At 37.8% G+C, this 27,957-nt stretch overlaps 1 protein-coding gene and 1 non-coding gene across 2 annotated transcripts in view; both read right to left on the minus strand.

The window, feature by feature from the left end:
* Mib1 (MIB E3 ubiquitin protein ligase 1) overlaps positions 1–27,957 on the minus strand; it is a 112,439-nt gene that overhangs the window by 50,221 nt on the left and 34,261 nt on the right. Inside the window, exons 5-11 of the mRNA XM_075969299.1 lie at positions 26,634–26,700; positions 24,307–24,511; positions 22,202–22,385; positions 14,629–14,773; positions 12,806–12,939; positions 9,475–9,582; positions 464–661 (exon numbers count right to left, since the gene is read on the minus strand). Of these exons, the coding sequence (XP_075825414.1) occupies positions 464–661; positions 9,475–9,582; positions 12,806–12,939; positions 14,629–14,773; positions 22,202–22,385; positions 24,307–24,511; positions 26,634–26,700 (1,041 nt within the window). The remainder of the gene's footprint in view (positions 1–463; positions 662–9,474; positions 9,583–12,805; positions 12,940–14,628; positions 14,774–22,201; positions 22,386–24,306; positions 24,512–26,633; positions 26,701–27,957) is intronic.
* Positions 17,832–17,961, minus strand: LOC142849111 (small nucleolar RNA SNORA70). Its single transcript, XR_012910515.1, has one exon. It is a non-coding gene; the product is annotated as a small nucleolar RNA SNORA70 (small nucleolar RNA).

Genomic DNA, 27,957 nt, shown 5'->3' on the forward strand with positions numbered 1-27,957 from the left:
TAAACACTAATATATTATGATTACATACTATTTATTTTGCTATGAAGTTACATATTCATTCCAAATTTTAATTTTCTGTGTCTACGAAAGACAGTGTTTAATAACCATGATGAGCACATCTTGCACAAACCGTATTTCTCTGACATGTGTGGCTTATGTTCATCTAGTTGCTAAATGAGCTTAGAAAAAAAATCATTCCTTAGGTAAAATTTTTGCTTCAAACATTAGGCCACTTTCCTTCCTACTATAAATCAAAACAATATTATTTTCCAAAACAGACCTAAACGAAGAATCTAAAATAAATTAAGCTACAATGAAAATATTTAAATAGTTATGAAGTAAGTTATTTTATATCACCCTCTATCTTGGATATTCTTCACAGTAACAAATTTACACAGAACTTTCTACATCCTTTAACAGAGTTCCATCAATGCCTGCTCTGTATATTCCTTTCAAATCTTACCTGGAGACTGGGATGACAACCAAAATCCAGCAGCGTCTTCACAACCTGAAGATGACCTTTATTGACAGCGATATGCAGAGGAGTCTGCCTACGCTTATTACGAGCATTCAGGTCAGCGCTGCCTCGGTGCAGGACTTCGATAACAGCACCCTCATCTCCAAAGGCTGCATGGTGAACAGCTCGATCTCCATCCTTATCCTAAACATCAGCATGAGAGTTCAATCAGTAGAGTTAAGAAAGAAAAGCTGAAGCTTTAAGATGCCACGAACCAGAATAACTTCAGAAAAAAATGTGAAAAAATATAAATAAAACCAGTGAGACCAATAAAATAGCTCTAAATTGACATGAACAATCACAAATGATAAAACCAGATAAGAAACATTACAACATATTTAAACTGGGCCAATACTAGAAGTACTTTATTAAAACTCTAATGTTAGGGAATCAAATTTAGGGTCTCATATGTAGGTAAAAAACATGCTCTACAGCCTGTGTACACCCAGCTCATAACAACCAACCTTTCAGACAAGAGCTCAACAAGTAGCCTCAGCTAGACTTGAGCTTCATGCCTCAGTCTCCCAGGTCCTGGTACTTTCAGTGTATACAACTAAACCAGACTGAAAACTTTGAAGTTACATGAAAACTATACTAGTATCAGCTGAGTGCTAACAAAAAGTATGTACAGCAATGTGGTCTTAATTACCTAAGCAGAGATTCGACACTAGAGGAACAATGTGGTCTTAATTACCTATATAGAAATTTGACATATTAGTCAGAGTTACATCTAAGTGCTGAATATACCCACTTCTGTATATTTGAGAACAGAAATATTTTTCTAAATAATGCATAAAAATATAAAAACTGAAGACTGGACCAGTAAATTCCACAGCTCCAAATTCTTAAAACTCTTTGATAAGAATTAAACTGTACTTGCCACACTGTATAACAGTCGTATTTCTACAGAGATGAGATGAACTTTTTTATATAAAGAAAAGAAACTACTTTATAAATGGAAAAATGGTTGTACTGTACCATAAAGGCAATATATATTATGTATCACATATATTTATATATAACTAGATCATTACCTTTGCAGAGGTAGATATGCATAGAGAAGGGTACTATAAATGTTACTGTATTCATGAGAATACTACACTCCAAAATGTCAACACACTATTGATGGAAGAGAGTCATCTGTCTATTGGTTAATAAAGAAACTGCCTTGGCCCTTTAATAGGACAGAAAATTAGGCTGGTGGAATAGACAGAACAGAATGCTGGGAAGAAGGGAAGTGAGGCAGTCACCATGCCTCTCCTCTCTGAGATGGATGCAGGTTAAGATCCTTCCTGGTAAGCCACCACCTCGTGGTGCTACACAGATTATTAGAAATGGGTTAATCAAGATGTGAGAGTTAGCCAATAAGAGGAAGTGTTTAAAAGAATACAGTTTCTGTGTAAAGCATTACTCCAAAACAATGACTCTCTATCTGCGTGTTAGTACCTAGCAGTGGGCACCCAGTATCACTTAAACTACTTTTCAATGATCACACAAGTAAACTGCTGTAATTAAATACCTCTAAAACAACTGAATAAGTACAAAGCAGGCATTCAATTCAAGATAGATTTTTGTTGTTGGGTTTTTGTTTTGTTTTGAAGTATTTGCCTGCTATCTTTCAAACCACTATCAAGGGTGATATTTATATAGGAATCTGGTTCAATAGCATTTCTGGATAAGGTAGAAAATTTGTACCTTGTGAATATTTCCAGCTGAATCAGATTTGGAGCTTTTGTCACCAGAATGAAGGAATAACAAGCACTGTAATCAAATATCCCAGAAAAACAAGCATATGTACATGTACACACATCCTGACACAGACAGACAGACAGACAAGACAGACAGACAGACAGACAGACATGGATAAATAACTAATTTTCCTAATCTCCAATTTAAATGGTTTTTCCTATTATAATTTTTAAAATTCTGTGTGTGTGGTAGGCAGACAGAAAGACAAAGAGACACAAAGAGGCAGAAAGAGAGTATGAGTGTTAGTTTGTGGATATGTGCTCATAAATACAGGTACCCTTAAATGCAGAAGCATTTTCAAACCCTGGATCTAGAGTTACAGACATGTGAAGCACTCAACGTGGGTGCTGGAAACTGAACTCGGGTTCTGTACAAGAGGAGTATATGCTCTTAACCAGACCCATCCCTCCAACCCCACTATTATAATTTTTACCTTTACATTTAAAAAGGGAACAATCCATTAATACCAACTAAATAAAATGGGGATCATTTATGAAGATGAATTTATTATACTTATGGTTGTTAGAAAACTATTAAGTAAAGCCAGACACAGTGTTACACACCTATAATCCTAGCACGAAGGAGGCTAAGGTAGGAGGACTACAATTTCAAGGCCAGTATGGACTATATAGTGAGGTCCAGGATAGCCTTGGGTTAAACAGTGAGTGAGACTCTGTCTTAAGATAGACAAGAAAGCAGGCTGTCAGCCAGGCAGGGAGGGAGGAAAGAGAATAAGGAAAAGACAGAAAGAAAAGAGGAAACACACACACAAAACAAAACAACAACAACAAAAACACCACAAATCAGAGCATGTTATGCAGGCCCTATCAACAGTTTATGTAAAAACAAACACTAAAAGTTTTAAACGCTGGTATATGAACAACACTATAAAGAAAAAAACATTTTAAAAAAATTAAAGATTATAGAACACACATACATACAATAGGACACTAAAATTTCACTTGTTTCTATATTTCTCTTCTAAATTGTCTTCTTCTGAATTATTCTGAATACGCTTCCAGCATGGCCGGTCCCTATGCTATCCACCTAAGGTTCTATGGAGACTCTGTGAAGGGTCCTTAAACTAACCCTAACACCACACCCTTTCTCTCCTGTCCTCCTTTCAACATTAAACTCTTGTTCCTATTGCAGCTGCCTTATATTGCCTAAGAAAACCACAGCCCACATAGTAGCAAAAACTGCCCCACAGAGCTATATGCATCTGCTTCCTCTCTGAGTACCTTTATGTGTCCATCAGAATCCACCGCCATTATTCTTGAAATGATTTACCCATCTACTTTCTTTCCTGCTCCTCACCACAGCTCACCTTGTCTCCATTCATTCTTATACCAGACACAGAAGTTTCTGCACAGCAATGTTGCTGTCTCTCTGTGACACAGACTGATTCCCGCTGCCCTTCTGCTTGATTTTTCTTTATCAAGGTGGCTGAAGAAGACACTGTTTTAATCTACTCAGTATTTGTGACTGCTACAATTTGGAAATGATTTGTTAGTATCAAAGTGCTGGAAGCCTGGTCCCCACATTAGGAGTAGTAAGAGTATTAAGAGGTGGTGAATCTTTAAACCTAAAGGGCCTTGAAAAGATGAGTACAGGTCTCACAGCAGCAGGTTAGCTTCAGAGTCTCGCTCCTACAGGCCATCTTGAGTCTCTCTAAATACAATACTTCTCCACCATTGAACAAATGTCCTTGTAGTATGATTGAGCATCTTTTGGGTATATGCCCTGGTGTTGCTGGGTCCTGAGATAGCCAGAACCTGGAAACAACCTAGATGTCCCTCAACGGAGAAATGGATAGAGGTGTGGCACATTTACACATTGGAGTACTACTCAGCAGTAAAAAAAAACAATGACATCTTGAAATTTGTATGCAAATGGATGGAACTAGAGAAAATCATCCTGAGTAAGGTAACAGAGACCCAGAAAGATAAACATAGTATGTACTCACTCGTAAGTGGATATTAGCTGTAAAGCAAGGAATATTGAGCCTAGAGAATCTGGGTAACAAGGTGAACCCTAAGAAAAACATACATAGATCCACCTGGAAAGGGGAAATAGACAGGATTGCCTGACAAGATTGGGAGCATGGCGGTGGGGAAAGTAGGAAGGGCAGAAGGGGAGGGGAGAGGAGAACTTGAGGGAATGGGATAGTCAAGAAGGAGGAAGGACAGAGATGAGAGCAAGGAAAGAGATATTTTGATTGAGGAAGCCATTATGGGGTTAGCAAGAAAACTGGCACTAGAGAAATTCCCAGGAATCCACAAAGATGACCTCAGCTAAGACCCTAAGCAATAGAGGAGAAGGGTTTCCAAATATCTTAAATATCACCAGAGAACCTTCATCCAGCAACTGAAGGAAACAGAAGCAGAGACCTGCATCGGAGCACTGGACTGATGAAGAGTGGGAGGAGTAGAATATGAGCAAAGAGTCAAGACCATGATGGGGACACCCACAGAAACAGTCTACCTGAGCCAATGGGAGACTTCAGCATAGGTCCAAACTAGTCCCTCTGAATGAGTTGTATGGCTGGGACAGACTCTGGGTCCACTGGCAGTGGCAGCAGGATTTATCCCTACTGCTTGTACTGGTTTTTGGAACTATTCTCTTTGGATGGATACCTTGCTCAGTCTAGATATAGTAGGGAGGGCCTTGGACTTCCCCAAAACAATGTGCCTTACCCTCCCTGAGGAGTGGATGGGAGTGGGGTGGATGGGTAGGTAGAAGGAAGGGAGGGAGTGGGGACTGGAATTCATATGTAAAATGAAAAAAGATAGTTTTCTTTTTTAAAAATTATTTAAAACAAACAAAACATAACTGCTCCATCACTCTCCCTTCTGTCTACTGATGGGGAACCTCCTTTAGCCAATGGCCTTTGAGAGGCTGGACCAGGTTGCGTGTGGCCTTGGGTAACAAAAAGGCTCAGGTCCATCTGTTCTCTTTCTCTCTCTGCTCACCACACCTGGATGTTGAATTTCATTCTTGTTCCCCATACGATCTGTGATTTCTCCTTTAATAAAGAACCCCTTACTATACCCTATTCAGAGCTAGTGTGGGATTCCTTTACTCATGTTCCCTTTCAGTCTACAGTTGACATTCCAAGTCTTTCAGTTTTTAATGGTGATGGGGTTTCTAATAACAACTTCAATTACTCTGGGAACAAATATCTGAAACCATATTAATGGTGGTAATTTGAGTCCTGCTTGGTATTTAACAGAAAGATCCTTTTACAGTGATCAATCTTGAAGCCACTTACCTATTCCTTTTCCACTTTTACCGATTTATTTTGCTGTTTTCATTAATAAAATAAGCAGAATTGGACAGAAGAAACAACTGGTTTTTTTTTTTTTGTTTGTTTGTCTCGTTTTGTCTTTTGGTGTTTTTGTGTGTTGGTCTGTTTTTTGGAGACAGGGTTTCTCTGTGTTACCCTGGAAATCCTAGAACTCCTGTAGAACAGGCTGTCCTTGAACTCAAAAGATTCACCTGCCTAAAGGCCGGTGCCCTGCCACCAACACCCAGCAAATTAACATCTGTTTTAAGAAAACAAAACAAACAAACCTGTATTGTCTACTTCTGCTGGTTGAAATTTTTAGTGAGAATACATACAAGTCATACAAAGTATTATGGTAAAATCATGATTTGTTTTCCTTACTCCATACTCAAATCTTTTAAAATATTATCAGACAAGGAAATGAAAACAAGTTTACTTGCTACATTGCAATGATACCAGTGGGCTGTAGCAGAAGAACGACTTGTCAGGAAACTGAATCTTTTACAATGAAATGTTCTACCCAGTATAATTTTAGAATCAAAAATACCATTTAAATTTTGCCTTTATGGGGTGGGGAAGTAGCTCCACCAGTAAGTACTTGCCATACATACAAACATGAATATGAGAAAAGGAGGGAGGGAACAGATGGAAGGAGGAAGGGGAAAATTGGGGTATATGATAAAGCCTCATATCGCTCCCATTACTTAATTCTCAACTCAAGTAGTCTTCGTAAACCTTAGTAAAATCAAGCTGTTTTCTGATAACCTAAGAACGCTTGTATAGTATCTGAAAATAAAGGGCATTCATTCAAACCTCCATATCTTTATACTTAATCAGTGAGGGGGGGAAAACACCCCTTAGTCCCTGAAGAGACCCAAAATTTGTTCCCATCTGAACACACACACATTCTCACAGGCCATGATGCCTTAACCTGTACATTAAGGAGGAAACAGAAAGCAATCTTGTGTTCAGTCTGCCTTGTCTGGACAAAGCCAACTTTCCAAAATAGCTTTCTGAGCTTTCCCTAAATCAAAGAAACAGAAAGGAAATATGATAAACAGTCTATCCCCAGCCCAAGAGCAGTTAATGTGAATTCTTATGGGGAAGAAGAAGAAAATAAAAATGGATGAACTTTGTGTCTATCTTGAACTATAAGTTGTTTATATTTTAATTAAAATTATAAATAGCTTTTCTTCCAACATTTGGGAAACTGGATTTTTGTGCTGTCTTGTTTTGAATAATAAGCATCCTTTTATTTGTTAATTGCCATTACAAAAAACGACTATATTAGTAAAAACACAATTTGTCTTGAATTGATGTCAAAGGCAGCCACTCTTCAAATGTTAAGTAAAACCATGGGTAGCATCAGTAGCAAAAATGCTGAGTTTTATGTTTTTACCATTTTGATGTTCTGAACAATTTAATGAAGAAACATAAGGAAAAAAATACTATCCTTGTTTCCAAGAATATAAACATCTAATTATTTAGATTTAAAAACAAAACAGAACCCTAAACACTGACAGTGTCTGCAGAGCCTCCCTACCTCCCTCCCCTCTAAATCAACAGTTGGACAAGGATCAGGAAAGACATGAAGAGTCGACTCAGTGTTCTGACGAAGTACAGATGGGAAAACACGAATACAGCTTTATCTGGGAAAAACTAACATGATGCCTCTGTGACCCAACTTTACTTCAAGACCCGCCAAAGTTGTTTCTGTCCACTTTGTTACAGTCTGATTAAGGCTCACATCTTACCCTTCTCAGAGATTAAAAAAAAAACTCTTATTAAATTTAACCTGGCATAGAAATATCACTTTTCAGTTTCTACAAATTACATGAATATGCAATAACTTATAAAACAAGGAGTACAGTACAAGTCCCCAGAGTCTCACTATTCTAGCTAACAGGCAATCTCCAAACTGAAGGCTATTTACAAACAACCAAACTACACCACATACCTCAAGCTCCAATCTGCTTACTGTACTGACCATTTTGTTATCTGAATTCAATTAAGCAGGGGGAAAACTTACTGATGAAAACAATGTCAACGTCATTCCAAACTTCTCAGCTACATCCTATTCTGTAGGCCATCTCCCACAGGCAAAAAGACACACAAACACAGAATAGTCCCCTATTGCCAGTAAAGACAGAGGCTTTTATTAGTTTTAATTAAACAAAAAAAAAAAGTAGTTTCAGACTCTTGTTTCTATAGCTCTCTGATTTCAGAAGGGAACAAGTATTTCACTAGCTGTTACTACTTTGGATTCTGGAGTCACTAAATTTAAAATGATATATTCAGTTCAATTTCACTCCACTCCCCTAAATCCAACCAAAACAATAATAAAATAAAATTAATTGCCCTCCATTTAAAAAACACTAAAATTAACAAAATATCTGTGTGTGTGTGTGTGTGTGTGTATGTTTTGTGAGATAAAGTCTTGCTACATAACCCTGGAGGCCCTCAGACTCAGAGCAATTCTCCTGCCTCAGACTTACAAGTGATGAAATTACAGATATGTGCCACCATACCTGATTAAATAATTAACACACAACTGGATTCCTAAATTCACCATCAAGAAAAATGTTAACTTTTATACTACTGCAAATGAAAAATAAAGTTATATATTCCATTCACAATAAAACATCACAGTAAAAATAACTCATATAATTGACATCTTCTTCAACATTAATTTTAAATTTAAGCACCTGGGTTTGGAGAGATGGCTCAGTAGTTAAGAGCATGTACTACCTTGCAAATGATCAGGTTAAATCCCAGTACCTATATTTGACAGCTCAGAACTACCCATCACTCACCTCAAAGGGATCTGATACCACCTTCTGACCTCCAAAGATACCTGTATTCACATGTACAAGCATGCATGTACGTGTACACACACACCCCTGCACCAGCAAATGTACACTGGCAGACATATAAATAAGCACAAGCATATATGCACATCAACACAAACATATGCATTCCTTGTCCTCCCACCAGGAAAAAAAAATTAAACAATTAAAATTCATTCAAACTCTTTCCACAGGCAACAGAAAATTCCAACATGAAAAATGAACTATTTAGTGGTAAAATACCATAAGCTCTTTAGCTGTCCAATAAGATAATCAGAGAAAAAGAATAAAAGTAAAGAACATAAGATCTGGAGACTTCCTTTTTAAAGGATATAACAATAAGAACAAGAGGGAGAGCAAGAGAGAGATAAACTCTAGCAACTGAAGTATTTGAAGAAAGAGCTTGGAGGGCAAAACTACTACTACATATCCTGCCTGATCTAAATTAGAAAAATACAATCCTGATATCCATGGGGAGAGGGCGACTGTTTAGTTGGTTGATTGGTTTGTTGCTATTGTTTTGTTTGTAATGTTACAGTTACTAAAACAAGCTAACATTCCCACTTTATATACAGAACCAATGTCCCAGCTGAAACTCCTATCGCAGTATTTGCTGCCTTTTATAATACACATAAAGTTAAGCATATACATTTGCAGGGATAAAAATGTACTGTAAACACTTCAAAATAAAATAATAAAGAGGCTAAGCAAATGACAAATTGTAAGAAAAAAGGATCTCTGAGTTCTAGATAAGAAAGACCTTGATCCCAAAGGTATAATGTCCCTAATACAATTCTAGTGGGAATTGTGAGCAAGCTCAGCAGTGCTCCAAACATTTCTACCCTAGAAGAAGGAAATAATGTCTGAAATATTGAGGAAACATTAAAAAGATAGAGAGAGGAATGGAGAAGAAAATAGAGAGAAAGAAAGAAAAGAAAGCCTTTACCATTTCTCAATTTTTCATTTGACTCTGGACAACACTAGGCGAATATTGAATTTCAAGAATGAAATTCCATCTTATGTAGAATTATTTCTAGAAAGTTTACTGACGCTGTTTTCAAGCTTAGTTTACATACCTCTGCTTCTACATCTACATTTTGTTTCAAAAGTAACTTCAAAATATCAACATGTCCATTTTGACTAGCAGCCTGCATAGCTGTGTGGCCAGCACACTGCCCATTCACCTAAAAAGGAAAGGGAAATAGTCAACAAACATCACAAAAATCAGAGATAGCCAATATATACCAATTTTCCTACCATGTATAGTATATGGTTCTTTGAGAATAATCTGACATTAAAATGTCACACACATAGATCATCAACATTATTTAAAGATGCATGTGAAGGCCACCGGCCCAGATCGTGATGTCTTCCTCACTGCTCACCACCTTATTTTTTACTGACTGGTTCACCTAAACCACGTGGCCAGCAAGCCCCAGGAATCTTCCTTCCTATGCCTCTACAGTACTATGATTACAAGTATGCCACGATGTGCCAGCTTGCTGCTTGCTTATATGTAGGTGCTGGGGATCAAACAGACCCACAGGCTTGAACAACATGTACTTTACTGACTCAGCCATCTGCCCAGTCACCCTTTACTTTTCTATTGTGAAAAGTGTTTACTTAAGTTGAATAAATTAACTCCAAATAAAAGTTACGCTACAATAGCCTGAATAGAAATGTTAGCATAAACACAACATAGGACTTAACTTGTCTTCATTACTCAGAAAGCACATGACAGTCTAGAAAACTTAAAGATCAATTACATCTTTGTAAAGAAAACAATGGTAATTACTAATACATCACAAAATAAATGTATAGTGTAAGTTTACTGACATACATTTTCTGTATGAACTCAAATGACTATGCTTAAAGGAACTTTTGACAGAAGTAAAACAAAAACTTTGCTTTAAATTTTTGGTATAAAAGACATTGTTAAAAGTAACTTTAAGATCAAGTAAATTTATTAAATTCTCTAATGAAAAGACAGACAGGCTGGAGAGATGGCTCAGAGATTATGAACACTGGCTGCTCTTCCAGAAATCCTGAGTTCAATTTCCAGAAACAACATGGTGGTGCACAACCATCTATAATCGATCTGGTGCCCTTCTCTGGCCTTCAGGCAGAACACTGAATACAGACTAAAATCTCCTGAGTAAATTGGGAGCATGGGGACCTTGGGGGAGGGTTGAAAAGGGGAGGGGAGAGGAAGGAAAGGGAGCAGAGAAAAATGTAGAGCTCAATAAAAATCAATGTAAAAAAGAAAAATAAATAAAACGGAAAACAGAAAATGAAATCTAGAAAACAAAGAGCTGTTCTTTGACAAAATAAAAAATAGACAAATCTGTAACTTGACTAAAAGGGAAATACGCAAATAAAACTGGAGACGGGGAAAAAAATTATAACCAACAGCATGAAGAAATCAAAGGATCACTGAGATTTTTACAGCTGTATGCCCACAAAGGATCACTGAGATCCTTTACAGCCGTATGTCTACAATGAACAAACTCATGGATATATGCATCCCTATCAACACTGAATTTTCAGAAAATAGAAAACTTGGATAGAAAGTAACATGTAAGAAGGAATCAGTAGCAACCACCCAAAGACTTGTTTTGTTCAACTGTACCTCTCAAGGAAGAACTAATGCCAGTTCTCTTCAATTATTATTCCAAACTCTGTCAAGCAAGCATTATCTTGGTATGAAAACTAAACAAGGACACACACAAAACAAAACTAGAGGCAAATATCTTTGATAAACATTGATGCAAAACCCTTTAAAAGATTATTCATCACAACTGTGTAGTTTATGCAAAAAATGCAAAAGTACTTCAACATCTGCAATCAATGAAGATGATTATACCACTCAACAAGGGACAAAGAAATAATATGAACATCTCAATGAATGCAAAAAAAGTACTTGATAAATCTAACATCTCTTCATGATGCAAAGTGAACAAACTGAATATAGCTGGAATATACTTCAATATAATGAAGAGAGCATACAGTGAGCAGCAGCTAACAGGCTAAATGAGAAAGCTCTTAGATTTGGAACAAGGCAAGGATGGCCACTTTGACCATGTATTTATTCAAACTGGCACTGGAAGTCACAGAGCAATCAAACAAGAGAAAAAAACAAAGGGCATCTATGTACCACGATTAAAATAAACCCAGAGACAGAAAATCGTGTTCAAACTGAATATTAGAAAACCAAAACAGCCAGCCACTGGCAAAATGACAATCCTGCCTCCAGGAATCTCAGAATGAGACTCAGACTGAGAGCTGTCTCCTCCCGTCTTATATTCCTCTCAAGTGCTAGGATTAAAGGCGTGCACCGTTACCACTCTGTTTCTAGAGCAAACTAGTTTGGCTACTGGGATGAAAGGCGTGCGTCACACAGGCCTGTAAGGCTGATTAGTGCTGCTGTTTTACTCTCTGATCTTCAGGCAAGCTTTATTTTTTAAAATACAGATGAAATATCACTACACATCTAAACTGGAAGAATAGATCAAACTTTCATTGCAGGGGACATGATTTCTAAACAGAAAACCAGAAAGCCACCATTCCTGTTATCCCAGAATCTCAGAGACAAGGCAGACGACCACCCAGGGCTACAACGCAAGGTCCTTTCTAAAAGCCCAAGAGAGGGTTGGAGAACAGGAAGGTAAGTACAAAGGGGAAAACAGAAGGATAGCGGGCTATCCCTGAAGAAGACCTCAAAACATTACTTGAGTTAATAAATGTCACTAACAAATGGCATATCTCAATAGCAAGCTATCCAAAATAAGAAACTTTCATCCCAGTTAAAACTGGAACCCAAAAAGTAACTAAGAGTAAATCTGACCAAGAGGTCAAAGATTTCTAAACTGATGAGGAAAGAAACTGAAGAGAACACATAAATACAGAAAGACATGCAAACTTCATGTATTACAAGAATAATAAAAACATCCAAAGTCCCAAAGCGAGCTACACAATGTATCCCAGTGATAATCCCTCACAGAAGCAAAAAACTAAAAAACTCTAAAAGTTATATGGAAACACACACACACACACACCATCTTGAACAGAAAGAACAAGGCAGAGAATATTATAGTACTCTGACTTCAAGATATACTCGAAACTATAATAATTAAAACAAAAACAGATACAAAGAACATACAACCCCTGCATCAATAATCAGCTGATTTTTTGACAGTGGAAGCTGAGGGTAAGATACATGCTGGAGAAAAGAGTGTATATGTTCAATAACCAGTACTAAAAATACTGCCCATCCACATGAAGAATAATAACAGGTTCACTTTCATCAACTGCAAGAGTCAATTCTAAAAGGCTTCAAAACTTCAGCCTTTATTAAATTATTAAACTACGATTTTTGCTATCCCTCAAAAGCTGTTTTGAAAGGCTCACATCCACATCTGGTCTCTTCAGCAAATCTTCCACTTTAGCCACGTCCCCATTGGCAGCAGCCTTAACCAGTTCTTCATTGAGGTCACCAGATTCTTGGGTTTCAAATAATTTCTTCAGAAGCTGTGACAGTCTTTCTGCAAAGCACAAAACAAACTGCTAGTAGAGGAACCAGATTCCTAAACACTTTTCCTGTTTTACTATTTTACTGTGTACAGACTACCCATGAAGTAATAAGCCTTGATACCAATACATTAAATTCAACCCAATAAATATTCTATAAACATGTATTTCAAGTTGTATATGCAGAAAAATTAAGGAGTGACAGACTAAAACAATTTGATATTTAAAGTCATACTAATGATACTATAAACAAAACACTAGCATGGGGAATCCTACAATGATACAATGTCTTAATTCTACAGTTCAGATCATAAAACACTACAGACTTTACAAAACTCAAGAGTGCAACAGTTATGATTTAGAAACAATGTAACCTCTATAGTGTCTTGGAATATACATTAGGAGCAAATCAATTTTCAGCTGAAAATGAACATATAAATGTGCTCTGTCAAGTGCCACTTGACTGCCCTAAAGAGTAGAATTAACACAGGATACCAAGTTCCTCCCTTAATTTTTGGAGTCATTACTCAAAAGCAGAAAAATCAAAAATTGGGGTAAGAGAAAAATCAAAAGATATGCCAAGTCCAATTATTTGAGAGTAGGTATTAACTATTCTTCACTTTTTATTTTATATGTAACCAAGTTAGCTGCATCTAGCCTCAAAACAGAAATCAACACTGCTTAATTTAAGCCATCTGCACACTAGCAATTTGCAACAAGAACTCAAAAGAGAGAAAGAAAGCAGCACAGAAATAAATTCTTAAATCATTCTTTCTTTTTAGATACAGGGTCTCAACCTGCCCAGGCTAACCTCAAACTCAGATCCTATTGCCTCCCCCATCAAATATGACTACAGGGTAGCACAACCATATCTACTAACCTACTGTTTCCTTTTGTACATTCCACTTACTATTATGGCTCTGTCTCCCTTACTAGACGGCAAGAATAGACATACAGTAACTTAGAAAATGTTGCGGAATAAAACTGACAGGCACACAAAGTTGGGCATTTGAAGAAATGTTAGGAATGAGTTTAGCCAAGAACTCAGCAAGTTCACATTTTACCAGTTCCTGAAGTTATGCCAGTATAGTAACTTATTAAATGCTAAGAAGAAAAATATAATTGATAAATAAAAACACACAGGAGGAAAAACATCTGCTAACAATAATGCTGAAAATAAAAAGTAAGCTAAGAAAGAAAAGATTTTAAGAAAGAGAAGGATTTTTGGCAGAAAATGCAAGTTCTGACTAGAGATCAAAGCTGAGCTTCAAGTGTCTCAGGTCTGCTACAGAGAAGCCTGACATGCCCCAGAAAAATTACAAATTCATCACCTTTTCCAGAGAGTATTTCAGCCAGAATGATAGTTAATCAGTGTATTAAAAAGAGAGAAAGGGGAGAGAAGGGTGGAAAGAAGGGAAAGAGGAAGGGGGTAAAGAAAGAAAAGTTTACAAAGTACACCACACCTCAGTGAACCTATACTATGGAAGAAAGCCAGATGGACATACAAGACTATCAGTGTATGACAATTAGTTTTGCTGTTGTTTGTTTCTCAAGTATCAAGGAACACTTGCTGTAGCACTAGCTCTGTAGACCAGGTGGCTTCAAACTCAGAGATCTACCTGAATGCTAGGGTTAAGGATGTGTGCCACCAGGCCCGGTCTGAGAACTGGGTATTATGTTTAAGGAAGCAAGATAAAACATACCACCAGATGCATTGCTAATGGCAGATCCTGCAGAAGCCACCTTGGAAACTGCTGCAGGATTGTATGTCCAAGAAGTTCCACAAACTTCCACCTTTAAATCACTGTCTGAATAAATCTGTTGTACTCGGCCAACTTTACCTAAAGTCTTTTAAAAAAAAAATTAAGAAAAAAGATTTATTATTAAATTCTATCACCATCATTTGTATTTTAAAGTGTTGAGTTTACGTGTTCCTAATTTTAAAAATTTTACATAACCATATTCAAATGATTACTAGTTATAAAATTAGTTGTATCTTTTAAAAACATCTGAATAATGAATTGGAAAGCTTAGCTATTAAGAGCACCTGCTCTTGCGGGTTTCTGTTTCCAGCACCCACATGGTAGCTCACAACCAATTCTTTTTTTTTATTTTTTTTATTTTTATTTATTTATTTATTGAAGATTTCTGCCTCCTCCCCGCCACCACCTCCCATTTCCCTCCCCCTCCCCCGATCAAGTCCCCCTCCCTCATCAGCTCGAAGAGCAATCAGGGTTCCTCTCACAACCAATTTTAAATCTAGTTACAAGAGACTGAATACCCTCCTCTGGTCTCTGCAGGCACCAGCATACATGTGGTGCACATACATGCATGCAGGCAAAACACGCATACATATAAAATATTAATTATCCTAAGATACAATTTTAAAGTAACAACTTCAAAAGAGGAGTGAAGAAATAATATGTGCTTTAAATAGAGTAAGAAGGTCAGCCAGGCACAGGTATCAGTAGCAACCTGACTGATGTTTTCAGAAGATGTTAAACCCTGTCCTAAGACCTTTACATGCACAGGCACACAACCCGGAAACAAGCACTTCCATTGGCTCCACCTGAAACTCAGAGACAAAAGCCACTCTTTTAACATTACAGAATCGCAACAGCTGAAAACTAGTGAGACTAGAACAGCCAACTACTCCCTAACAGAAAGAAAGTTAACCTTGTATACTGTTGTCTTGTTTGACTTTTCCACCTTCTTGAAACAAGTCCCACCATTTCTAGATGACAGTCTTGTCTTTTTGCCCATTCTTTCTCTTTCACATATATAGATATGCACATAGACTATACATATTTAATAAATACTACACAAAAATGTTTTAGTTTCTTTTTCTTCCCCCTTTGATCTTTATTAGGGGAAGCAGTGAACAAAAGTAAATAATAGCATACTGAATTATCAGCTCATGGCCAATCATTCCTCTCTACACATTCTCCATTCCCAGATTGCATCAGCATATACATACAAAACAAACATTAATAAGAGACAACAGATCTTCTACTATTATCTACCCACCCAACACTATCAATAATTCTGTATCATAAAACATAAAATATCAATATTTAAATTCCTATCATATAAATAACTTTAGTTTGTTTAAAATGAAGACCCAAAAGTTAATGAGCTAGAGAGAAGGCTTAGCAGTTAAGAACACATACTGTTCTTGTAGAGTATCTAGGTTTGGTTACAAGCACCCCACCCACCCACCCACCCACACAAAATCTGAATAATGGACTGGAGAGATAGCTTAGTCATAACAGTACGTGCTCTTGCTCTAGTTCCAGGAGATCTGATGCCTTCTTCTGTATGCTGGGGGCACTCACAATCACACACACACACACACACAGATCCAGACAGACAGACATGTAAAAAATAAATCTTAAGGGCTGGAGAACTAGCTCGGCAGTTAAGAGCATTTGCTCTTGTGGAGGACCAGGTTTAATTCCCAGCATCCACAGGGTACCTCACAACTATCCATAACTCCAGTTCCAGAGGATCTAATGTCTTCTTCCACCCTCTGTGGGCACCAAGCACATACATGGTGCATATATACAAATAAGCAAAACATTCATAATGCTTTTTTGTAAATAATATGAAGTAACGGGATTATTTGACCTATGAGGCTTTTATCAATCTAAATGCTGCTAATTGCTGTAACTACACAAACAGGCTTGTCTGTATGTGACGAGTGAGAACTCTTCAAGCTGGCTGTTCGTTCTGTGAGGGCAACTCTACAAGTCCCTGATGGCATCTTTGTTATCTGTCCAAGGCCCGTCCTCATAAAACTTTCCTCTGTAGTAAGGGGTTTATCTGAAGCATAACCTGCAAGACACTGGTAACTGCTACCACACTCTCACTCTTACAGGTTTCTCAATGACAGAAGTCAGTAATGGGGTTTTATTTTCTTCTGTTTTTATTTTGAAAATGTATTTCCCAAAAAAAAAAAAACTTAGTTCTTATTTTAAATGTATACATGCATGTCTCAGTGTATGTATGTGCACCACAAGTATGCAGTTGCCCACAGAGGCCAAAAGAGAGCACCAGATCTCCTGGAACTGGGGTCACAGACTAACCTGAGCCAGTAGTGAGCACTCTACCAACTGAGTTTAAATGTCCAGGCACAATTTTTTTTTAAAAAGCAAAATACAGTCCTAACAGCTGTATTTAACAAATATCTTTATATAAATACAAATGTGAACACACATCTTTACTCCTTCATAAAAAAACCTCATATACATGAATATGTCCATACTGTAGTATGAGGAATAATAAGTTACTCATTCATATACTCTTATTACAACCTCCTCCCCACTCCCTTCTCCATCCTTCTCACACACTTTTTTTGTTTTTTAAGACGGGGTTTCTCTGTTTGTAGCCTTGGCTATCCTGAAACTCGCTCTGTAGACCAGGCTGGCCTTGAACTCACAGAGATCCACCTACCTCTGCCTCACAAGTACTGTGAATACACACACTTTTTACAAGCAGAATGGATGTGATATTTATTAGTGAACATGACTAGTGGGGTATAGAACTCCAGCACAGTTGAAGCCCGAAGGGGGTGCAGGGCCTTACCAGTTTTCTAAAATACAAGAACAGAGGATATATTTGATTTCATAGACACCAGAAATGAACCACTTCTTAGCTACCATGTCTTCAAATTCATTAAACTTAGTGAAGCCCATTTCTTTGAGGTATGTATGTTCTAGTGGCCAGAGAACTTAAACTTGGCTGTACATAGGTCACTAATCATATTCCTTATTCTTAGTACAAATAGACATGATGACCTAGTCAATTTGAATCTTATGCCTTATAATTTTCCAAAGGTTCCCTGGATTCCTGTCTAGAACCTAGATGGGGAAAAATACTAAGATAAAAAATATGCATACCCACCAGAAACTGTCTAAGGATCCTTAGGGCAACTCATACAGTAACAAACAGGCTGAATGCACCACCACAGAGGCTGTTATTTGCAGCTGTTGCACAACAGGCTTTCAATAATCTTAAATAATAGTATTTCCATGCTAGTTAACACAGCGAAAAAGCAAACAATTTTTTAAACTTCTCATGTTTCCTCATTTCCATTTCTGACACTTTCAGTTACGCTGTTAGAACGTATAATCATTGTACATACTCTGTTCAGTTTAATTAACCAAACAAATACATATTACATGATCAGCTGGTCCAGCTCTACTCACCTAGACTGGCTCAATTCTTTAATAGACTACTCAAAATAGGCTTATGGGAATAGAGCCTTTAAATTCTTACAGACTCAGAACAATTTACAAACTTTACATCTCAGTTTGGTTAAATACTTGGTTTTCCTTAGTTATATTACATATTGATATATACAAATAGTTATATATTTCTTAGCTTTATTAATTAGCACCATTTTCTAGCATGAAACAATGAAATATTTTTCCATACAACAAAATGATCTTCTTCCCACTGTGAGAAATAATTTGACCTAATCTCTAAGAAAAACTTACAAATCCAAAGAGTTTTTCCTATGCATAAAAAGTAACTTATTCCATCAGAGTGGGTCATTTAGTCTTCAACCAGTTTTCAATTTCAAAAGCATTTAGCTGGAATTTCAAGTGTTAGCTTAGTGGTACACAGCTGTCTGGCATTCACAAGATCTTAGTTCAAATATTAGCAATAGCAAAAAACAATTCTATTTTATTCAACCCTTTACTTATGCTGGGCTTACATACACATATATCAGATATTTTATAAGTGTCATTTTCTATAGAATGTATTTTTCTTTTTTATATTTAAATTTTTTATGCTTTTGACCCTTCTATTGCTCAAGATACTATTTTGGTAATTACGTGCATTCCTTCCAACTTAATGATCACTTTATAAAAAACTTATTCGTGCATGTGTATGTGGTTTGTGTGTCTATGTGTATTACATAAGTTCATGAAGGGACGTGTGTGTGTGCATGTGTGTATGCACCACTGATGCCTTCCACTATAACTCTCCACTTAATTTCATTACATTTTTATTCCTTTATTGTGTAAGAACACAAGTGTGGCTGAACATGGTGGTGCATGCCTTTAATGCCAGCACTTAGGAGGCAAAGGCAGGCGGGTCTCTGTGAGTTTGAAGTCAGCCTGATCTACAGAGTGAGTTTCAGGACAGTCAAAAATACACACACAAGTGTGGAGGTCAGAGGAAAACTTGAAGGAGCAGTTCTCACCTCTCACCATGTGGGTCCTGAAGATCAAACTCATCATCAGCCTTACCTGCTGAGCCACCTCTCCCAGGCTTCTACCTCACCTTCTGAGATAGAGTAGGGGTCTCCTTCCCTCCCACTCCCTCTTTTTCTCCTTCTTCTTTCCCGTCTCTCAACTCAAGCACTTACTTGCTAAGCCTGGCACTCACCCCCTTGTTAGACTGGCAGGCCAGCAAGCTCCCTGGATTTGCCTCTCCCTGCTAGGTCACAGATGCTTGACGTTTTACACAGGAAAATATGGAAAATTTCCAGCCACAGGAAATATGCCTACTTGGTAGGTTCTTTGTAATTGAGCCATCTCCTAAGTCAATCATTATATTTTTAAATGACCCTTTTCTTCTTTTTCTTTCTTAACTTCTAAGATCTTGTTTCTTTTATTTCATTCTTTTCTATCTTGACATCCTTATTTTAGCTTATTTTGAATTACTTGACTTTAATGTTTTTGATTTTAAGATTTATTTATTTATTTATTTATTTTTTGGTTTTTCGAGACAGGGTTTCTCTGTAGCTTTGGTGCCCGTCTCGGAACTAGCTCTTGTAGACCCGGCTGGCCTCGAACTCCCAGAGATCCACCTGCCTCTGCCTCCCGAGTGCTGGGATTAAAGGCGTGCATATGTATACTTGTTCTGCCTGCATGTATGCCTGCATGCCAGAAGAGGGCACCAGACCTCATTATATACTGTGGGACAATGGTCCTGTACCCTGTAAAGATTTGTCACTTGTATTGGTTTAATAAAATGCTGATTGGCCAGTAGCCAGGCAGGAAGTACAGGCAGGGCAACCAAAACAGGAGAATTCTGGGAAGAGAAAAGGCTCAGTCTGCACTCGTCACCCTGACACAGAGGAAGCAACATTAGAATGCCTCACTGATAAAAATACCAAGCCATGTGGCTAACACAGACAAGAATTATGGGTTAATGTAAGATGTAAGAGTTAGTTAATAAGAAAACCTGAGCTAATAGGCCAAACAGTTTATAATTAAATGTAGACCTCTGTGTGTTTCTTTGGGACTGAACGAATGCCGGAGCAGGCGGGACAGAAACCTCTGTCAACAGTTAAAGATGGCTGTGAACTACTATGTGGCTTCTGGGAACTGAACGGAGGACCTCTGGAAGGCCTAAAGTATCTGACAGGCCATTTTCAGAGGCAGAAAAACTCACAAGACTGTCCTACCCTGTCTTGGTAAGCTTTGGCAGTCATTTTTTGCTTGTATGCTGGTTGTCCAGTTTGGAAACTGTGCATACTGTCAGTAGTCGAGGCAAGGAAGTTCTATGCCCAAAAGCCAGATTTGCCAAGAAGAAAACAAGCTCCAAGTGAAGGGTCTTCAATGCCCAACATTCTCTAGGGAATAGATCAGTGTTGCCAAGAGCTATCGTGTCTCATGTCAGGAGAATTCTGAGTTATTCAGTTACAGCACTAATCTCCACACTAGCCACTGAGAATCAAATACAGCAAACAGGTCCTGCTCTCAGGTCTACCAGATAATCCTATGAATTCCCTCAGCTGCAATACAGCTGATGTGGGGCAAGTAGCTATCGGTACTAGCTACTCATTCATATTTTAAGGCAATGACTAGAGATTTTATATTTCTTGTTTTGTTTGTTTACAACTGTATCCTGATGGAGGAAGGTCATTGGTTAAATAAAAAGAAACTGCTTGGTCCTCATTGGTTAGAAGATAGGTGGGAGGAGAAAACAGAACAGAACGCTGGGAGGAAGAGGAAGTGAGCTCAGACTCCACAGCTCTGCTTTCGGGAGCAGACGCCTCAGAGAGAGACGCCATGCTACCGGCTCCTGGGCAGAGGCAAGCGATGAAGCAAGCCGCCAGGTCAGACATACTGAATCTTTCCCGGTAAGACCGGAGCTACACAGATTATTAGAGATGGGTTGATCGGGATATCAGAATTAGCCAGTAAGGGCTAGAGCTAAAGGGCCAAGCAGTGATTAAAAGAATACAGTGTCTGTGCAATTATTTCGGGGCATAAGCTAGCCGAGCAGGCGGCTGGGGTGTTGGGGACGCAGCCCCGTCACCGCCCATATTACTACAGTATCCTTAAATCTAACAGGTTTATCTTAAGTCTAAATTATCTACTGAGGAGTATAGCTAGAAGGATAGACAGGATAACAGTAAAGACAAGACAGGAAGATCAAAGAAGATAGGATGAGGCTACTTAGGGCAGGAACTGAGGGTAAAGAGGAAGAAATGGAAGCACTGTCCTAAGAAATGGGAGGAGGGGTTTGAACAACACACAGTAGGGTGATGGGTTTCTAAGGGGAGAGAGGAAGCACAGAGGATGGAAAGTGGAAATAACAAGAGAGCCGAAAAGTCAACTGTGCAAAGGATTGATCAGGAGGACAAAACAAGATGGAAGAAGATGGGCCACAGAACCAGAAACAGAAAGAAACAAAGTAAAACAGGAGGGGACAAAAGAAAATCTGGTGAAAGAAAAGAACAAATAAATAAAGGACAAAATAAGCTTGTTTATTATTGTTGAACAGCTGATGAAATGTGTACTGAGTAAAAAACTAAAAATTAAGCTGCATTGTTGATATCAAAACCACTCTTGAGAGACATGTGTACGTACTATCCCTACATCCTGCACATCTTAGGCTACCTGTACTACCGAGACAGAAGCGCATGCAGCTCTTACATTTGGGAACTGAATATCAGGAAAACCTCTGCCTCCTAATACTACATTACACCCATTATTAACAGTGTTAGAAATACTAGCCCCTTCTGGATCTTCCTAGGCTAATGCAACTGGAACAAACTAGGCATAATTACACCTTGCTGCCTATGTACACCTAGAATACAACTCTACTAATGTGTACATATACACGCGTGTGTGCTCATGTGTGCGCACACATACACATATAGTGTGTATGTAAAGCAATCCTTTGCAATTACATTTGAGTGATATTTTTAAATGTAACTTTCAATTCCAATTGTTTCTAAAAAGTAATTTGCTTTAATTAATTAATTCTATAAGCAAAATATATCTCTTCCCAAGCTATTTTACATATCCTTACTGGAAGCATTGCTTCAGCCCATTCACCGTGTCCTCTTTGGAGAAGTTTAATTCTTTCCAGATCATAGCAAACTTGCACAAGATCACCCACTTGAAACTGTGAGGTGCCTCCTTCTGCTCCCTGTGCAGCATCCCCACTTCGGACAAAGTTTGCCTTAGTGAGAACAGCAGGATTGAAGGTCCACCTACAAGAGCAGAACCAGGCTCAGAACACAAAAATTCATTCAGGACATCTTTAAACATTGAAGGGAGAAAAATCATGTACCACTTCAAAATAATAAAGCAATTCTCGGCAACTACATTCTGAATCAGTTTTATTTCTTTGTTATATAATTTTCAATGCTTACCAGTACATACGATACATAACAAACATCTCTGTGTGTACATCATTGTGCATACATAATTGGTTTCTTCACAGCTGCTTAAGGAAAAGCTTTCTCTCCTGATCACATATATTTACTTACCATTCTGTCCTAGCTACACTGCCTACCCAATGTGCCATGACAACCCTTTCACAGACATCACACATCATATATCCTGAATATCAGACATTTACATTCCAATTCACAACAGCAGCAAAATCAGTTTTGAAGTAGCAATAAAGTAATTGTATGTTTGGGTCACTATATTAAAGAGTCACAGCATTAGAAAAGTTGAAAACCACTGACCTAGAACACTGCCAATCTCACAGATAAAGGCTCTCTAGTTTTAATTTGCCATGGGTAATAAATACTTTCCATAATTTTAATACCTGTGTCAAAATAAATCTGATCTGGGGCTGTAGCTCAGTGATACTGACTGCCTGGCATGCCCAAACCCTGGTTCAATTTCCTAGGACCATACACATAATTTCTTCTGTTTTTGTTTCTTTGACAGAATCACATATAGCCTAGGCTAGCCTCAAACAAGAATAACTTACTCTTTTGTCTTCCTGCATCTTAATCCCGAAATCTTAGATTACAGGCCTGTGCCTCATATCTGATCTATGCAGTGCTGTGGAATGAAGACAAGGCTTCATTTATGCCAGTCAAATATTCTATCAACTGAGCTATGTCTCCACCCCACAATTATGGTTTATTTTACATAAGCATTTCTCCATGCTGCTATCATCTTCCTGACACATACAAAACACACTGCACTTAAACAAACACTGAACTCCAATGCAAAAAAAGATCCTTAGTCAAATAAATTCCTAAATTATTTGCATCTTTTACACTTTTCAGAATCCAAGTACTTATCTGGAATAAGAGGATCTGAAAGATTAGATTACATTTTAGAAAACAAACAAACAAGCCTGTTCCTAGAACTATGCAAGAGGCCAGTTAAATAACTCAGTGGTTAAGTCAGCGTTTCTCAGCCTGTGGGGTAGGGATCCCTTGGGGGTCACTATCAGACATTTACACTACAACTGACAACAGTAACAAAATTACAGTTATGAAATAACAACAAAACAATTTCATGGTGGGGTCACCACAATATGAGGAACTGTATTAAAGGGTAGCAGCATTAGAAGGTTGAGAACCACTGGGCTAAGCACCCTTACTGCTCTTGCAGAAGACCAGGGTTTGATTCCCAGGACCCACATGGTGGCTCACAACCACCTTTAAGCCCATTTCAATGGATTCTCTTCTGGCCTCCAACAACTCTTGCATACCTATGGTGCAAATAACTCATGCAGGCACACAAACACATAAATAATAAATAAAACATCACAAGCATACAAGAACACTTGTTTCTAAAGCAACCCCAGAGGGAAAGAGGCTCTAAATAGTATGACTCATATACAAGACCAATGAGATGGATCAGCAAGTAAAGGTATTTTTACCACTAACCCTGACAACCTGAGTTCAAACCCCAAAACTCCTAAGATGGAAGGAGAGAACCGACTTCTGCAAGCTTCCTCTGACTTCAATGTAAAAGTGCACATGTGCATGCAGGCAAACATATACAAACATACCTAAATACCTTACCAGCGTATTCTGAATTTGTATATACTGCCTAAGGACCAACATTTTAAACCTTGAATTACAGCATGTTACTTGCTTTCTTTAAGGCTTCTGTCCCTTATGTTAACTTTGTCATCAAAATTCAGGAAATAGTACCAACCTATTGCCACTTGGATACTGCACTACAATGTCATGATCTTCATCAATGCCACAGACAGTTCCAGTTGTAGTTAAAGTCTCAAACATCCCATCAGTCCATCCTCCGTGACCATGCTGCAAAGACTGTACGATTTCCAGGTCAAGGTCTATATTTACCAGGTCACCAATCTGCAGTCCACCAGGATTCCTGTTGCCATTCTGCTCACCTGTCATCCCAAACACAAATAATGAAAGGGGAAAATGAAGGAAAAAAGAGCCACTGTAGTAAGCAGCTGCACTTGTGTGTGTGTGTGTGTGTGTGTGTGTGTGTGTGTGTGTGTGTGTGAGAGAGAGAGAGAGAGAGAGAGAGAGAGAGAGAGAGAGAGATCACTACCTTATTATCATGACTGATTAGAAGTCTATGTTAATTTTCTAGTTCTTTATTTTGTCTAATCAAAAAAAGTTTGTGGTGTTTTTGTCTAAGAGTCTGTTCTTTTCATTTACTTTACCTCACTCATTTATTGACCAACTATTCATGGTGTTCCCTTAGAACCTTTTAATGAAAGTTTATTTTTAATTGACATGTGATAATTGTACATATTCATAGATACACTATGATACTTACATATATAAAATGTATAACGAGCAAATCACGGTAGTAAGCGTATTCATTTCCTCAAATATTTATCCTTTATGATAAAAACATTTCAAATTCTTGATTCTAGCTATTTTGGAACCATAATACACTACAAGACACCAGTATGTGCCCAGTAACCCACCCTTCTTTCAAGTGTGTTATTAAAAACAGAAAGGGTCTAGATATTTTTTAAACCCCATTCAATCTCAATGTGTTTTACAAATTCAGTGTAAGAGTCTAGAGCGGAGTTTTCAAGTACAGAAAAAGTAAAAAAAAAAAAAAAACATTAACTTAAACACTGCAGCAATGTGAGCCAAAGTGTGTCTGCAGCTAAGTGGTGTGCCTCTTTTCAGGCAGGCAAAAGGCACTGGGCTCAATTCTCAGGACCACAAAAAAAGGGAAAAAATTTTAACAATATAATCACTCATAAAAATTAAGTAGAAGCAAAATCTACAAAAGACTACCAACCCTAAGTCAGAGTAGAGAGTCCCGGAGAATAAGAACAGTCAGGGATTTGCTTGGACATCTTGCTGACTAGCACTGCACCAGAGCCATCCACAGTACCCATAGTAACAAAACAGAGAATGTAAAGGGGAAATCCCAGATTTCTTCCTCAAATGTGCTTAGTATCATTTTTAAATAAACTATACATTTTTGTCTAAGGTCAATTAAAACAAAGGTCCCAGGATAAAGATTTAAAACCATAAAACACTACACTATGGATCTAAACGTTCATGTTGAGCTTACACTTTCCTTATAGAGGCATAAAGACAGCAAGAAGAGAAGAAGAGTTCACCAAAACATGTGCATGTCCTACACCCACCTTTACAAAGAGAAAAAAGTGTGCTGGAAGAAAACGGCACTTATGACAAAGGGCAAGTCAGATGACTCAGAGAGGGTGGCACTGTGCAAGGGAGGAGGGCATCTAGGGACTGAGGGCTTCATCCCAATAATGCATTTGCAAATGAAAGCAGGTCTGGCTTTTCATACTCTTTACAAATGGATTTATGCTACTTGGAATTATATTTGCTATATTACCTTGATCATAGAGCTATTCTTTTACTAGGAAATTAGTTTTATGGTGTAGGAGTTCCTTCTGTTTGTGTGTTGCTTTCACTGGGTAATGAATAAAGAAACTGTCTTGGCCTAGTTCATAGGGCAGAACTTAGGGAGGCAGAGAGGACAGAACTAAATGCTGGGAAGAAGAAAGCAGAGTGAGGGAGAAGCCATGGATCCTCCGCCGGAGATGAATGCCAGTTAGAATCCCCAGTAAGCCACTGCACATGGTGATACACAGATTAATGGAAATAGGTTAAATAATATGTTAGAGTTAGCCAATAAGAAGTTAGAGCTAATGGCCAAGCAGTGTTTTAATTAATAGTTTCTGTGTGGTTATTTTGCTTATAAGCTAGCAGGGCTGCCAGGAGAAACAAGCCTTCCCCCACTCCCCCAATTCCCAAGACATAACAACTCCTTCTGAGCACAAATAAACCATGGAAAAGGAAATAACTTTAACTAATAAAACTAAATAAAATTTTATTTTAACTAATAAAACTAAATAAAATTAAACCAAGTATTTCTCTATGTAACTTTAATGATAATTAAATGATAACTTTAATGATAATTAATTTTTCTGTCAAATTTAGACATTATCCTGATCATTATAGACCTGACTCATGATTTAGCAATTTTCTTTAATCTGCTTAACTCACCTAACACAGGGCAATGATCTCTGTAGAAAGAACCTCCTTTGGCATCCTGGACACACTTCAGATCAGACTAAGGAAAGAAACCAAGAAAATAACCCATGAAAACTTGAAATACGGCACAAGGTCTAGAAGAGGCACGTTTCACTCAGCACACGGCAGAGGCAGCCCCACGAGTCACACCTTAGACCAGAACACTGATCTGACAAGACGAGCCTGATTTACTGCCCGCTATCTAATTTTAGAGTTCAAAGTTAACATTTCAACATTAAGTATTTTCAAAAAGCACATGACAAGCAACAAACTCTAAGAAATACCCAGTATTTGATAAATGCACAACACATTGAAATTTTAAAATAATTTTACCCAAACTAAAACAAAAATCTCACTGCATCTGATCCTTTCAAGCACATTTGTTAAAGATACAAGGCAAGCACATGTAAGAAGAAAAACTACATAAAACCAAGCAGCCTGCAGAAGCAGAGAAACGGAATCAAACCCAGTTTTTGATCCTTTGCAATTAATTTCTCTATCTGGCTAATTAAGGTCTGTCCCACTTATTTTTACAAGAAAATATATTCATTCTTACTTAAGTAGTAGGATTAGAGACACCTGTAGTTACAAGTTACAAGAAATAGGGACATTAATTTTAGGTGTTACTTACAAAAAACTTAAAATGAGTTAAAGAAAAAACAGAAAACAAACAAACAAAAAACAGATGCACTAAAAAATGTCCAAGAGTTGCTGATGTGTATAGTAGGTGACAGGCACATCCACACAGAATCCAGCTCTGTAACAGCCCATCTTGCAATAAAAATGAAATGTTACTCAACCCCAGACCGAGAAAAAGGCTATAATCATTTTAATGTAGTAATTCTACCTCTAAAAATCTATCCTAGGGAAATATGCCCATAATAAGCAAAGACATATTAAAGCATACTGGCTACCACCTGCTCACAGCCGTGGAGAGGGAAGGTAACCTTCAAGAGACACCTTATTAAATAATGGCACTAACCTCATGAGTCATCAACCTGTATATGGTATTCATTTAACTACTTGAATGCACGTACATCTTCATATGAATCAATAGTCAGTTGGAATCATTTAAAAAAACTCACAATTCGAAAGCGTGCTGCATCTGAATCTTGAATATGCAGTGGGAAAAAAAAACAAGTTGATTCTATAGCCTATGATAATTTGGAATCATTAAAAGCATTTGCTAGCCAAGCAGTGGTAGTACACGCCTTTAATCCCACCACTTGGGAGGCAAGGGAGGAACATCTCCGTTCCAGGCCAGCCTGGTCTACAAAGCAAGTTCCAGGACAGCCAG

The sequence above is a fragment of the Microtus pennsylvanicus genome, chromosome 4, assembly GCF_037038515.1.
Source record: "Microtus pennsylvanicus isolate mMicPen1 chromosome 4, mMicPen1.hap1, whole genome shotgun sequence".
NCBI lineage: Eukaryota > Metazoa > Chordata > Mammalia > Rodentia > Cricetidae > Microtus > Microtus pennsylvanicus.